Here is a 16,585-nt window from a genome sequence, read left to right on the forward strand (position 1 = left end):
ACATGAATTTTGACATTCAAAGATACATACAGAATAAAAAAAATAAAAATATATAATTCTACAGAAAGGGGCTGCATTTAGCTCAAGTGAAATATGAACTGCTACTTGAATTACATATACTCTAAACTGTTACATGAAAGCACTTTTATAATGTTTGCATTTCTCATGTTTTTTCTGTGAGTATATAAATGCTTACTTTAAAACTAGAAAGAATCACTTCATGGATACATCATGTTTTGACAGAATTTGAATTCTAATACAAGTAATTTTTTTTTAAAAAGTAATTTTCTAAAACATACCAACCAGAATGAATGAAAAAACACTTGCTATATATTTTAAGTTGAATCGAGCCTATCAGAAAATGCAAAGTTGTGTCTGGAGTAAACAATATTTACTACAGATGGAAAATACATAGAAGTAGAAAGATGTGCCCTCATTTTACTTGTAAATATTAGCAAAAGGCAAGGAAACAATAGTGACAAATCTTCTCTGTCTCTTCATCACATGAGCACTCTCGACCACATAGTGAGAGAAATCTATATAGCTAGCCACAAATAGCAAAAACGAGTTGGAAGAGTCAAGAAGCTTTTTTCTCCACCAACAAGGTTGCCTGCTTTTCCAGGAAAGGAGTCCATCAGAGCAACCACCACGGTTTATCCAGGAAGGCTTCAATTTCACAGGAAGGAAAGCTGCACTTACTCAAAATCATTGCAACAAAGTCAAGAATGAAACGACAGAGATACAGACTCAAATCTGAAAGTCAGTTTTGGAACTATATTCATTGAGAAGCTTTTACATCTCATCACATATTGAAACTTGCAAAAATCGCACACCCAGAAACAAAACAGTGGAATTCTGTGAAGCAGAAACAAATTATTACATGGAAAGCAGAAGCACCTGTTACATTCCTACCAGAAATACATAAGCAAAATTTCATAAATGTTTTAATAAACTAACCAACCTTTTTCAGAGCTCCTGCCTCTTTCCATGCCAGCCTATCTTCAGCACCACATTTAACAGAAATTGCTGCCAAGGCTTGAGTATACAATAAAGTGAACAGCACTTTTATAATGCAGGTGAAGTGTTCTGTAAAACAAAGAAAGTAATTTTTAAACACCTGATATTTTTAGCAAATATAATGATTACAGAGCTTTTAGTTATGGAAGTGTTGCTTCTCAAATCAAGAGCAAACAAAAAGAACAACCCCTCAAAACATACAGAACAACATATATTTACTGGCTTTCAGAAATGACTTGGCAGCCATAGTGAACAGAACAAGCACAAGGTGAGTAATTTTCCACTGCTCTGTACGGTTATCTTAATCCTGATCAGCAGTGACTTCCTCCAAGTGACCTGGTGATACTCCAAAATTCTGTTTTGTCCAAAGGTTACAAGTTAAGCTACTGATTACTGTAGATGTAAGCAAATGCATATCCTACCATCTCTTCTGGTACCCATATGGGTAAGTGACATTCATACAGATACTGGAAGAGTTAAGTTCCCAAAGAAATCACCACAAGGACATTTAGTGTACTTCAGTTTCTACCCCTTCACTTCCAGATATGGATCCAGCCACACCAGACTTGTTGTAAAACATGCCTGAGTATGTACTGGACCTCACGTGCACACAGAAGGAGGACAAAAGGCAGGCTGTCACTTTAGAACTTACCTTACTTTCAAAGATCCTTACAATTTTTTGTAACATTTAAAGGATTATTATCTCCTACAGCTAGGCTGCAGGAGAAAGGCTTTGAAATCTTTTTGGGGAAGCTAGCAACAGAAACAAAATAAGACTTCCTAAAATTGGAACAGGAAAAAAAGTGATCATTCTCTGAAATGAAGATATGGTAGCAATCCTTTTTTATCTTTTTACTTTAGGTTGTATTTCCCATCCCAAATTATCTATTTTGTTTTCAAATCTAGGCAGATCAAAGAAATTTCTATCATAACTTACACCATTCCTTAAGCAAAAACATAACTGTAACATATATCTAAAACAATGTAGACAAAAATGAGGGTTTTAAGAAGTCCTCTCAGGCTTTGAAGTCAAGCAAAACAATTTTATTTGCATAAGCACCTCACAAAAACTGGGTCGAATTCATTCTTTTTTCCCCAAAGGATTTAAACAAGCTTCATATGTGGAAATGAGAACGAGGTAAGGAAAATGAAACACCTTGCTTCTCCTTTCTTCTATCTAATATCAAAACACACACAGCTAGGACTTGAGTACATAATTAAATTTGTGAAATAACAATTGCTTGTTTATGTAACAAATCAATGCAGGCATGGATTTTGAAACTTTTTACTGTCACTGAATATAAACTATAAGCACAGTTTAAGCACCTAAAAGATCATTTGTTATTATATAATTAAAAGTGGTCTTTTTTCTGTATTATCTTCCTATGGAGCTTGTGTTAAACATGACACAAATTCTGCTATACTTCATGCCCCCCACTCTAGAGCAGGTAGCATTATACTGATATATCCTCTCCACATTTCTCCAGAAGGAGAATTCACCAGATCCCACTAGATCTCTTGGCTGTATTTTTTTCCTCTGCTGAAGCCTCCATTTTCTTAACAGTCCTACTCCTGAGGAATAATAGCAGGCAAGCTCTCAGGAAATCTTCTGGGACTGAAAAATCCAAGATTAAACCACACACACACTCAGAATTGTAAAAATTGCCTCTTTGATCTGAGATACAGGCTGTAATCAAGAGCTAGAACTGAGTTCAAGTATTGAGTTCTGTCCCCACCAACAGTAGGTACAAGCGATAGAAATCAACTTTGCACAGTGAAAGCAAGAATGAATACCACTGCACTTAGAGCAGCAAAGCCAGACCGCTGGTCAACAGGCACCAACCTGCCACAGCCCACTTCATCTCAGAGTTCTGCTCAGGTGCTTACAGTGCTCAACACTGCGTGTCTTTGCACCCCATAAAACTATTACATTTTTAAAATTCTGGTTTCTGTTAAATATAATTGCTCCTTGTCCCTATCCCCCCCTTAATACTAATTATTCAATTAACCAGAAATATATCTAGCCCATATTATGTTTTTAAAACTAAATGAATGTTCTTGTATTTAATTACACCTATGTGACTCAGAAATGACTACGAATTAAATTTTTGGAGAATCCAGAATTGAACAAAAAATACGCGCTCCCACATCCGGGTCACCCTTAAGAAGTCTTGACTTCTGTACAAACAAACCTCATTTTTTCTTTTTTTTGGGAGGGAAAAATATCTCAGGAGCAGCTCAGAGGTAGCATGCTGTGTAATGAGCATCAAGGCTTTTTTATAGTCACAAAAGCATGCCATGGGAGACATAGTAAAACCATCATTCAGAACAATTATCATTTCATTACTATGTTATCTCTTACTTGTAAAATGCCAAATATTTGACAGCTCTAGGTACCTGTACCACTAGAGCTGTTACATTCTTGTCTACTGCAAAGAGCAACTTTGTTTGACTTCACACAATGTGCATGTGGGGGGCTGTGTGCTGCTTTCCTGCTGACCCCCTGCTGCAGGCTGTGCTTTTGCTACATCAGCTTTTCTAATTAATAATTCTAGAGCTTGCAAGTAGGTCTGTATGCTGTGCAGGGTTCTGCACTAAAATGCAGTTAGGACTTCTGTCCTTAATCTGATAGTCTGACAGTTTAAAGTATTATTACTATGGTTAGGACAATATAATCAGAACAGGTTAATCCAGAACTTTTGTACTTATTTTTAAAAAACATTGAGAAATAGTTTTATGTTCCTGTTTTTAAAACTTTTTGGAACCAAATTATTTCAAAGCATCCCATTATAAATATATTAAGCAACAGCCTTAAAAATGAAATTTATATAGGAAACACTTCTAGAACTCTAATTTTAACATTAGTGCAAGAAATGTGCAGATAAGTAAGTGTATTATTAACAATATGTGTCTTTTAATTTCAGTATCATATTAGACAATATAACTTTGGCAGGTAATGACTATAGAAGGAATCCACAAAGAGAACCAGAAGCAAAATTAAGGACATAGGACCTTTTTTAGTGAATTTGGAAGGAGATCTTTGTATAAATAACCTTTGAAAAATACTCCTCTTGATCTAAAGCTTAAACTGTTATTTGAAAATTGACTTCAGAACAAAGGAAGACAGCACTGAACTTCAGATAATCCTTGAAAGGTATATTAAAGTTCCAGGATACAGATAAATTTTTCAGCTTCGACACTGAAACTGGATACTATTCAAGTTGATTACATCCATTCTATATTTAGTCAAGAACCTTATCCAATCATTAAAGAGAAGTGCTAGTGTTCAACTGAGCGCTGCTTGCCGCATTTTTGTTGCATGTTAGTGAAACTTCATAGAAAAAGAATCTGCCAGAACATTCAGGTTAGATTCTTCAGCAACTGAACCATATAAGAATTACAGAAAAGAGGGGTTGAATTTAGGTTTTACAACTAGAGAAGAAAACCTTTCCCACAGTTCAAAGAAGCTGGGCTAAACTCTCAAAATCAGATTTCAAGTTGGAACACATTCACGACACCCAGATCCTGGATCTTGTCACAGCAGCCCTGTAGCCTGTCAGAGCAATGCCAGGCTGTGTAACAGCCTGATGGCAAATGCCTGCACTGCTTCGTGGCCCTCCTGGCATGTGTGGCACCAAGCACAGCACCAGGCCATTGCTGGCCCACTGACCACCAATTCTGTGCACCTACTGGCCTCAGGCTCACTCCTGTTCACCCAGACCCCAGTTTTTAAGTACTCTATAATGATATTTTTTTATATTCAATGCAATGCAGAAACTGAAATCACAAGCTACAAACACTCTACACTTCTAGAAATCTGGACTTGGGGGTCCCAAGACAGGTGCAGGGAAAATAAAACTTTTTACAATTGATGGTAACAAAGTAGAACGTCCAATTTTAATTAAACTACTTCTTTAACATCCAGAAATTGCATTGCAGAAAGGACTGGTGGGGGGGTGTTGAATTCAATTTACAAGGACAGATTTAAGTTCTGATAACCACCAAGCCACTCTCTCTATTTCTGTACATACACCACCATTTGCTATTTCTGTAAGAAAGGAGCTAAACCCAAAATCTTTGTTTTGTATGGAGTCCCAATCCACCATACCATGAACACTGTCCATCCTCTGCACAACTGCCACAGAACTGAAGCAGAAACTTCTTATGTGGATTATTATTTATCTAGTCTTGTACAATTTCAAAATGCTGAACATTTAAAGCCTGTAAAACCTCTGTCCATGTTCTAATGTGAAACTCAAACGAAAAAAAGTTTCACAAATGGTTTTAGTATCTTGAACACAACGTTTCTTTTGCCAGCTACACTACACAGGAGGTAAACACTACCATCCTCATTCCCTCCTCTGTAAATTGGTTAATGCTTGTAAATGCTCTGATCTCCACCATAACGTTTTTTCCGTAGTAGTCTTCATTCTTTCTGATGGGTTCAGATCAATTTTCTCCTCTGAATGAAGAGGCTGAACAGTAATGACATTTTTATTGCTTTAATCGATGCCAGATTGAAAAAGATACCACCTATCCAACAGTTAATAGGGTAGTTAATGCAATTCCCAGGGCTACATCTGAAGGGCAAGAGACGAGGTTTAAGCCCTCCTTACAGAGCACTCAGTGTTCTTAACAAAACACAGTGTCAACAAAACGGATTTTGAGTACAAACATGAAAGAGATGTAGTATTTGATGACCGGTTCTAGTTTCCTGGAAGGACACAGGGCAATACAGTTAAAGTCTATTGCTAAAGAATATATCTGGAAATATCTGCCAATACACAGAGGCATCCACCTCCTGTCTGTAAATCATTGTACAGCCAAGTCCACAGTTCCTGCACCCCACCACAATGCCAAAGCAGCACGGATAGTTCAGGAAGCAGTAGGAGCAGACAGATTTTGTTCACCCCTATCAGTGACCTTGTGCTTGTCATGTGACACTGCACAAGCCATTTTACCTTAGTTACGCCTCAGCCCTCTACCAAAAATTAATGATATCGAATTTGACTCTGTGACCTACACACCCACTGTAAAAGTTCTAAACAAATTTGTTATATTTGGACAAAACAAAAATTAAGAAGATAAATGGGAATTTATTTCCAATTTAATGCTTCATAGATTTGAACTGGTTACACTCATCTACTTTCTGCCACTTGCCATTTCCCTTTCAACTGCAACATACAGTAAACCTAAGAGCAAAGGCAAAACGTGCTGTTGATATGTGGCATTTCTCAGAATTCTCCATAGGATGCCTTAATATTAATTGGATGTTGTCTCTTCTAGGATAAGGTATACTTTCATAAATGGTGGTAATCCATGCTTGAATATTGACTACAAAGAGACCACTGGTTTGTACTTTGGCTTCAACACTCCCTTCCCTGAATTTCAGATGTTAGCCTCCTTAAACTTTTATTTACTGATTTTATTAAGTCCTTCCAATAAAGTTAAGTTAAACTGTAGTTTAAAAAATAAAAAAGTGTATTTTTGACAACAGCCTACCTATGCAAAAGTTTTTTATTCTTTTCATATTTTCTTATTCTAATAATCTACTGGACGTACTTAATCCTTAAACATGTACTTAACAGTTGGACTCAATGATCTTAAAGGTCTTTTCCTACCTAAATAATTCTATGATTCTCTGTATATTGAATTAAAAAAACAAACCCGCAATGTTAACAGATACACATGGAGTCACTTGAGCTGAATTTGAACATTCAATAGTGAGGACTCCTCTTAAGGGGAAACAGAATTTCTACTATACATCATAACTTAGCAGAACAGTTTCTACTCAAAAATTAACAAAACTCAGTAGATATCAAAATTGCCACACAGATCCCAAAGAGGATATTCTGTTTGTTGTCAGTGAAGTAGTAAAGTGATACTTGTTTTGTTCGTTCTCATTTTAAAATAAATGTATCGTTATAAATAATCAAGCCAGAGACCAGAGGTCTGAACTAACCCCTATTCTGGAACATACACTGTCTATTAGCAAGATGAACCAGGTTCAGTTGTTCCTTTTACAAAGAAAAAGAAATTTAGGTTTTTAGACAGTTTTGATTTTAGTAATGAAAAATTTAGTTCTTTAATATTCACGATTATACTATATACTGCCTCTATTGAAGTTGCTGCATTACAGCAGTTATTATCTTCATATATGACCTCTTCTCATGCAAGACTGCTGCAATTTAAACTCTGAAATTCAAATTAAATTACAATCTTTCACCCTTAGGCACTCAGTTCAACCTCAAGTATTGAGCTGCCCCCTTAAGCAAAGAGATGAAGGTCAAATAAAGGACACTTTTCCTTCAGTAGAAATACTTAATAGTTTTTGCTCAGCTCTTGTATCTTTAATGAATAGCTGACTGATAAGGTAAAAAGACAGGGGACACAGATAAAGCTGTCAACCCAGAACAAAAATTTCTGTTCAATGCCATCTTTTGTAGATAAGGCAGAAACATTATTTCAGAATAAACAGTAGACCAGCTATGATTTACCATCCTGAGAACCATCACGAATGCAGCCTCATTTACATAACAATTTAAGTATATATATTTTTCTAACATACCTTTGTGCAATGGTTGAGGCATGGTTAAAATCTGGATAAGCAAAAGGGACGAGACATCTCTGTAAAGCACAGGAACTTCTGGCAGCTCTTCACTTACCAGCCTGGAAATAAAACCAAAAGAAAATCACTTCTGATACTGTAAACCCATTTTCATATTTTATTTTAAATAGTATTACATTTGAGATCAAGCTTATAGAAGCCAAGAACCTGACAATTCGCTAACTGATCTCAATATTAAAACCATTTAAAGTTACTCATGTAATAACTCATGAGGAAGTTATCACTTGGGCACCTGATTCTTATTACAGTGTTTTAAAAATTTTCAAAACTGCCTGAACTCATTATGTCTATGTAGAGTGTCAAGGAACACTCAAACAATTTAACTGGTTTACAAAAGTATGGCATTTTACAAACAAATATATATATCCATGCTGTAACAATAATGAATCCTCAAATTGCTTTTAATGTTACAAGGACTGTGCCTCCTGGAAAAGAGAGACCTTAGAAAATATACTGATTTCCTTCACGTAAAGAAATGAAGGCTCAAGAAGCCATGACAGGTGGGATTATGCAATTTTACACACAGTCTTTATTAAAAACCCCATATGGCTAGAAGGACAGCAAATAAGCACAGAGATACTGCAAACTTTTGAACCATCCAGATTCACTGAATGACATAACATCACCTTGTGGTCCCATACTTAAAGGCAGAAAATGCTTGCAGATAGGAGAGATAGTAGTTTTCTAGCTCTGTGTAGCACTATCCAACAAAATTCCAAACAACATTATTCTTCAGGTTCAACAACTGAGACAAATAGCAAAAAAATCAAATGGTTAAAAATCATTCTCCCCTCTTTAACTAACATGGAGTGTAATGGAGATCTCGAGCAGGAGCTGCTGGTACAACATGGTACACATTCTCCCTTGTCATCTTTCCCCTTCTGCGAAACATGCGACAGAAGGAGCTGTTTGGGTTCTTGTTCCCATTTGCAAACAGTGCTGGTTGCTGGTTATCTGTGCTACAGGAGCTGTACTGTGCAGTCCTAGTCCAGCTCACTCAAATCTCCCATGCAAAACAGAGTCCTCTGCAGCTTCTCACGGACAGACAGCAGTGGTGCAAAGGAAAGCATCACAGGCTGTGAGTTCCTTCTGCCCCATGACTGAAATGCTGTCCTTCCAGAAGGGCATTTTCTATTGCTCCTTAGGCTTTTTCATCTTTCTTTCCTCCTGTTTTGTCATTCTTCTCACTGGTCAGAAACTGCAGGAAAAACAATTTTTCCCCTCCTGGTAGGAGCTTCCCCTATTTGGGGCAGCCATAGGCCTCTACACCATGTGGCACTTCACTGAGCCCTCCACAAAAACCACCTGAGAACGTCAGGAAATCAAAATATATCCACCTGCTACAGTTTCAAGGTTAGCTTCATGCTTTGGTACATGAATCTAGCAATTTTAACTGTCCTGCAGGTAAACCTGATGAAGGTAAAACTGATGAAATGCTCGATAGTTGTATTGAAAATATAAATACATCCTTATTAAGATCTACCCCCAAAAGCACAGCCTCACTCTCTTCCATTTGGTTGTTCTGGAAGACACCGTGAACCACAGTTTCCCAGGGAGGCTTTCTTAAATCCTGCAGCAAGTGCCCAATTTCTGTACAAACAGAATCTGGTGGAGGAAAGAAACATACAGCAAGACAGTCAAGCTCTCCTCTGTCTCAGTTCTGCCCTTTCAGAGCACAGCTGGTTAACTACTGTTGTGTCCAATTATTGCCTTTCTTCCAAGAGCACCAAATCTTTTCTCTGATCCAACTCTCGTCCGGCTGGCACAGACTACTCCTTTAGCTGAGTTGATGCCTCTGTGAAAGCACCAACTCTCCCTTGGTGCCATCCATCACACACACGGCACAAACTGAGCTCCTGCAGACCACATACTGGAAAAGGTTGCCCACATGTGGTGGGATGTGGGTGCATACACAGGATCCTTAGCACCCTCTAACAGCTTTGGGGACTCAACCAGTTAATCATCTCAGAGGCACATAAACATGATGCTACTTTTGGAAGGAGACCCTCTCTACACAGTTACCTATGTCATGAAGACTCAGACTTCTCTCTACGTAAGGCACCACCTTCTGTGATATGAATTTTAACACACAGAAGCAGTCATACAAGAGGAGGATTAGAACAACACTTTTGGTCGTATCTTTATGATTCTCTGTATATTGAATTAAAAAACCAAACCTGCAATGTTAACAGATAGACACAGAGTCACTTGAGCTGAATTTGAACATTCAATAGTGAGGACTGAACTCCTCTTAAGGCTGACTGGTCTTCTAAAATGAAGTCACAGAAAACATGGTCTCACTGGTCCTTTTGAATTAATGAACCCAAAAAGCTATAGAATAAACACCATCTATAACCCTTTTGCTATAATCAATCATTTAATACAATTATTGTTTCAAAACTCTGTAATATACATAAATATACATATTTATATATGTGAGCCTCCTAAACAAAACCCCAAATATTCTAAAAATCAGTATATTGAATTCTAAAGAAGACAAAGGGGGCAAAATTTTGTATCATACTACCAAGTCTCATTTTCAAAATTATACATGCCAAGAAGATGCTTATCTCACTATGTCTCTCCGGTCCTACTTTTGCTTACAGCTAGCTCTATTTTATGATCTATGACACTGAAAAACTACCTTCATTATGTAATGACTTTAAAACCATGGATACCCCTTAAATTACTTCTCACCTTTAATTCCTAATTAATATATAAATTTTGGGGGAAATTTAATTTGGAATAACATTAAAAAAACCCTACTCCCTCTGGTAAGATCTAGTTTAACACCTCTTTCTGACAGAGGTATCAACATCAATATCATTTAACAGTTGTGTAACAATTAGGTCAAATACCAGTTCTGTCAAAATTAGGAAATATATCTACAGAATACCATGATTGACTGGCAACATCACAAATAAATGGACTCATTTTCACACGCAGGACCAAGGGAATTATTTTTCTAATTTATTCGGTTCATATGAATTGAGAAGCAAAGCTACATTAAATGTCAGGGGTTTAGATAAGCAGCTTTCGCTTACATCCAGTGCTGCAGCACATGAAGCACTTAAAAACTGCTCTGTCATTCCTTAAGAGCCTAAGCAAGTTCTTCATTATGACACTGAAACTAAATTTATAAAATGTGTTTAGAAATGTGTTTTGTGGAAATTGTCCATTCTGCTAATCCCCAGTGCATATGTAAAAGCTTGATAAATCTGACTTCACAAAAAATTGTGGCACAGAAGCACTGAATAAAAAGAAAGTAAGTACAATTGCAGACAGGACCAAAGTAATACAAAATGATTCAAATGTATAACAGCTGTATGCTGTATCCATTTAAAAAAGGGAGGTGGAAGTGAAAATAAACTACACAGTGCAATATAAACATGTACTAAAATAAAAAATGCATTGCTCTGCTTTCTCTATGGAACTGACCTCTCCTCCAGCCCAAGGTAATTGGGCTGTACCTCTCTCTATGCCAGTGCCAGAGCTACCTATCAGCTGCCAGCTGAGCAACTCTGCCTCTGTGTTCTCCATCGTCCTCCAGAGAGATGTTATGCAGGAATCACTTCTTTGGGAATGGATACAGAGGAATGGGAAACTGTTCTACTCTGAAGCAAGCAGCATTTTGCTAATGGCCATTCCTTACATATATGCTCCTCATTCCCTCTTCTCTCAACCAGAGACACTTAAAAGTTTCTGGTTGATGCTAACTCCAACTAATTATAAAGTTAGAAATTCAATAAAGTTTTGAGCCTCACACCACTTCAAACTGTCAGATACAGAAAATCTGAGACACAGGGATACAGATACACCTAAACAAAGGCTTCATCGACCAAAGCAAATCTATATTTTCTTCAGAATTCACAGGATTTCTGCAGCCTGCAGAAAGGTCAAACTAATACACAGCTTCTGATGCTCACTGTAAGTAGAATTCTACTATTTATTCTGGCTTCACTCTAGGATCTAATCACAATTTCAGATTTGCTCTTCCTTGTATCTCAGCAGATTTTACAGCAGGTCAGTTTTTCTCATTGCACATTCACTGCCAGTACTAACATTAGGCATCTCCCATTCTCTTTTACCACTGTGCCCCTGGCAGTCCCTTGTCACCTATTCCCAAATTAATTCAAATTAACCTTTTTAAAACATGGATTAATTGCTTGACTTTGCTCATGATGCAGCCTGCCCAAGCTACATCAGCACAGATGAAGCAGATGGTGAGCTCCAGTATAGGGGAAGGAAGAAGCAGCCAAGTACTCCCAAAACTGGCACTACTGTCAAAACCTACGTACTATAACACACATCCTGAGAGACTGCTGTTTCAGGCAGGATTTGTGTTTGTATTGAATAGATCACACAGGTCCTGTTGCAGCATGTGTATGTATATACCACCTCTTGCAACCTTAACTAAACCCCATTGACTCCTCTTCATAAAAACTGAGTTTTTTCCCCATTTCCCAACAGTTTCTGTGACGGAGATGTGACTTAAGAGGTTCCTACGCAGAGTTGCTCATTCCCATCCCTGAGCTGCAGTTTGTTGCCCCAGTATGACACTACAAACAATCACTGAAGCGATCTAGCTTAGAGTGAAACATCAGCAAAACGCTGCAGTAAAAATAACCCAGCATTTCAGTTTATCCTACAGTTCCACCCTCCAAGTGCTTCCATTGCAAAGATCCTTAATGTTTTACTGAATCATTCTATGCTGACATATTTTGTCTGTCAAAACAGACATGAAAACTTCAGCCTTCATAGAGATTCAAATTTTTAAAAAATGTGTATTCTTTTATTTCATGTTTGTTGTTCCTAAAACTCTGGCTAGTTGGACTAGTCCATTAAATTCACATCTGAGTTTAGTAATTATTGCCTCCAGCTGCTCCTTCCCTGCCCCCTGCCAGAAGCTATTATTCTCCCCTTGCACCACAATAATTGTTTATTTGATCACCACTGAAACCAGACCTATCCCTAGAAGAACAATTTACTTAAATATGGCCTGTGGGACCAAGTGTACATCAAATTTTGCAACATGAACTCCATAGGGGAAATAATCCACTACACCATTCACAGTTCAGACTTAGCTTTATCTTTTTCCCCTCTCTTCTTTCAAACAGTACACATTATTTAGGTCCTTTTTGATAAGGTATCTCCTTGCTCAAGATTTCCTTATTTCTATTTTACCTTGCTGTGGCTGCATGAGCTCCTCCTTATCTTTCCTTTCAGTTGCCATTTTCAGCTACAGGAAGATCTAGGTACAGCTGTAAAAGACACTGGACAAAACCAGTGGCCTTGGGAAGTACAGTGGAGCAATTCTGTGAGTCTTTACAAGTTACTTTGTTCAGCTCTACCAGACATATGAAATCTAAGGCATTATTTATGAAGAATGATAGCTGGGTTGTGGAAAATTAAGATAAAAATTGTGAGTTCTGCACCTGGGTGGTTTTAACTGTAAATATTTATGTATATTTAAATAAAAGAGCTACAATTAAATAAGGGTGAAAAGATAATGGCACTTGCATTCCAGAGATTTTTGCAGGTTGGGGGTTTTGTTGTTTGTTTGTTTAGTTTTGAAAATTATCTTTTTAAATAAATGAAGATGGAACTAGCTTCTCTGGAAAACTGCTTTCAACTGAAATACTAATTTTAGGTCGAAAATTAAACAGAAAAATATAGCATGTTGCTTTAAAGTTATTTTGCTTCTGTGACTTTCCTGAGGTTAAACTGTTTGGAATCATAGCATAATGTAGTCATAACATAGATCTCTTCCTCTCAGACTTTTTTTTTTTAACAAGTTTTTGCCTGAAGTATCATGCCAGTCAGGCTGATGATTTAGAGGGTTAGCTTCAAAAAAGCAGAGTGACATCCACATCTAAAATCTGCAGTGACTATTTCTCCATCGTCCTCTTAAGCTTCTTCAGTTTACTGCAGCATGTCACCTTCTAAGTGCTCTGAGCACTCTTCCCTGTACCTGAAAAAATTTGCTATTCTGTATTTCTCAAAAGGCTGTGTGACTCTAAAAAGTGTGCAATTAGATCATACACACCAATCCTATGAATGCCATCTTCAAGTGAAACTACCGCTTCAAACTTCTACAATATAATTACAGATATTCATTTTATGCTCTAATTTATGCATTAAAAACATGTCCTCAAATTGTCTCCTTTGAAGCATTCTGGGGCCTGCAGACTAAGGTAGGAAAAATATTCCAAGGAGTGAGCAAAAACATTCCAGCTCGCCTGCATCTGTGCATCTCAAAAATAAACTATTACATGGCAAAATGGATGATATCTCAGTTGTAGCTTCCTACAGGACTTTGTACCAAACCAGTATCATCAAGTCTACCAAGAAATATTGAAAACCAATGCAGAAAACATGAGAACTGCTCAAATGCATTCCCAACATGCAACACTCCCTGCCAAGAAGCCATTCAGTCTACAGTACCATCAAATTATTCATAATATTGCCCAATGAAATTTAACTTGCAGCAATCTAGCCTTGATATGACCAATGCACAGCGAATTCCATCAAGTCTGTAAGCCCCCTCTGTTAAGAGCTGCTTCCAAAGCCAGCAAGCTCTTAAAATGCCAAAATGAGAAGTGCACGATCAGTCCCACAGCTATTCTGTCAACAGCCTATCAACATGATCTTAATTTTGCCTCATATAACTCAGTCAACCATCCACAAATTTATTAACTTTGCCCCATTGCTCAATCTAGGTCAGGTCTCAATCAGAATCACATGAAAACAGATCCCCAAAGCAGTGTGAATACATGCTGAATAGCATAGGTTTCAGGTTATGAAATCCTTAAGGCTTTGTTCTGCTAATGGTTCATAAACTAACCTGTTAATATAGTTTAATTACTGCAATAATCTGATGTTCATTGCAAAAAGAAACCCAGGCCCAAGAGGACAAACAGTAAAATCTCAAACCAGAAGCAAGAACAGTTGTTTTAATAATTTCCCCCAATTTGCAATTAGGATTGTGGCATCATTCGTCTAGATCAGTTTTTGAAATCACATGACACTTTCCACCTCAGGCTTCCAGAAACACACTGACAAACATGCAGCTGGACAGGCACTAAAAAGTCAGTCTTTCAACATTACTGCAAGCTACGAAGTGTAGAGCTTAGTATGAAGAAGATGCTTAAGGTGCCAAGAGCAAAAACTAAAACAATCTACTGTTTTCCTCTTATGAGGAAAAACGATAATCTGGTTTTGGGCAAGAAATCTTTCTTTTCATCGTCAAGGTAGAATCTGAAAAGTGATGGGTCTTAAGTCAAATAGGAAGATGAGTCCTTGCAGAACACATATACATTGTTCCATTTATTATACTGTTAATCCTTGTACACCTGTGTATGCAAGGTGATGCCTTAAAGCAAACTCAGGTAAGTAACTTGTTTAAAATAATAAGCAAGATGAAAATTTTTAGCTTAAAATAGAATTATTTCTCACATATAATATGCCTACTTACATTATTTCTGTAACAGCTATTAATCATTGCTCACCTTTCAATAAACTATTTCTCAGCTTAATCTCAATGTACATTTTGTGTAGCATCCATATCAAGAACAGCAGTGCACTTATCCACTTACCCAATAATATTCAATTTGCATGTGCTTAAGCTTGCAAGAGGTGTATTTAAAATTCAAAACTGGTATGTGTCAGATTCTTATGTAAAAGAAATTGGAAAGTTTATTTTTACAAATTCATACATAAAATTTTTAGATGTTAAGTTCAGCAGCCTACCTCACAGAGAATTTAAATTAATACAGAAAGTTACCCAAAGTGCCTCTGTAAGGATGTTTCTTTCACCAGGTAAAACTGATATTGGGTAAATTAAAATACTTGCTCTGAATTTTTATCCTGCATCGGCTGGGTTAGTTTTCTCCAGGGATTGTATGCAGAGTCTATACTGTAGAGGCGCATGTGCATGGCCAATACGTGGAACAGCTGATCTGAAAGGTGAAGACAAATTGCTGATTATTATATACAATGATACAAAGTATTTCACATTAAATTGCCATCATGTATTTCAAGATTCTGAAAAGTCTGTCATCTCATTTCAAGTAAGCTGGTACTCTCATAAGCATATTTTTATTATGTATTTATTTGGTTTTAAAATAAGATTTTGAAGAGAAGTAAGATTTCAATAGAAGGCAGTGACCATAGGCATGCATAAGGAAAAATGCCCTTTTTTTTCTCTCCTGAAATTCTGAGACAGAGAAAGGCCGTTTAGAAAGCTTTGGCCAGATCTCAGTTGTTTTGGTGCCCCATGTAACTTATTTCAGGCCTTCTAAAAAAAATCCTGTTTCATATGCTCTTAAATTGCTAAGGTTACATGCTCACTTCACTTCCCTCTCCAGTTTGTGCCAGAAGCCATGATTTCCTAAACACTCCTTCTAAATGGAGCCTGATATACTTTTATCGCACAGCTTTTATTTCCCTCTCCCACAATTAAGTTCTGTGCACAACATATTTGAAATTAACCCAAAGCTGCTAGAAGTTACAGCCTACAGCAGGATCACTTCAGCTCTTCATTCTTAAAAGGTTATTATTATTCCTTGTGCCTTCTTTTGATTATTTTGTAGGAAACTTTTGGATGAGGGGAAAAAAAACCAAACCCAACAAACGTCTGACCACACATCAAGGATGCTAAAGTAGTGAGTCTTTATAACATCAGAGATTTGTCCATACAACCTGCAGGCAAAGTTTACTGATATTCACTAATTCAAAACCTTCTGTACAGCCACTGTATCAAATACATAATTTACAAAACACTTGCAGAATTTTTCAAACAAAGGATGCATAATTATTCATGGAGGTTTACTGCAGTATCTTCTATTAAAATGCACAGTTTTCATTTCTCTATGGATCATATGATCAAGACAAATAAAGATAACATCTAATCTTTTCTTCCCTTAAGCAATCCAAGAAGGC

At 37.0% G+C, this 16,585-nt stretch overlaps 1 protein-coding gene across 1 annotated transcript in view; it reads right to left on the reverse strand.

Annotated features, from left to right (window-relative positions):
- UBR3 (ubiquitin protein ligase E3 component n-recognin 3 (putative)) overlaps positions 1–16,585 on the reverse strand; it is a 102,956-nt gene that overhangs the window by 8,811 nt on the left and 77,560 nt on the right. The window contains exons 30-32 of the mRNA XM_017835493.1: positions 15,498–15,603; positions 7,586–7,686; positions 962–1,086 (exon numbers count right to left, since the gene is read on the reverse strand). Of these exons, the coding sequence (XP_017690982.1) occupies positions 962–1,086; positions 7,586–7,686; positions 15,498–15,603 (332 nt within the window). The remainder of the gene's footprint in view (positions 1–961; positions 1,087–7,585; positions 7,687–15,497; positions 15,604–16,585) is intronic.

The sequence above is a fragment of the Lepidothrix coronata genome, unplaced genomic scaffold (assembly GCF_001604755.1).
Source record: "Lepidothrix coronata isolate B3197 unplaced genomic scaffold, Lepidothrix_coronata-1.0 Scaffold7, whole genome shotgun sequence".
In the NCBI taxonomy this organism is placed as follows: Eukaryota; Metazoa; Chordata; class Aves; order Passeriformes; family Pipridae; genus Lepidothrix; species Lepidothrix coronata.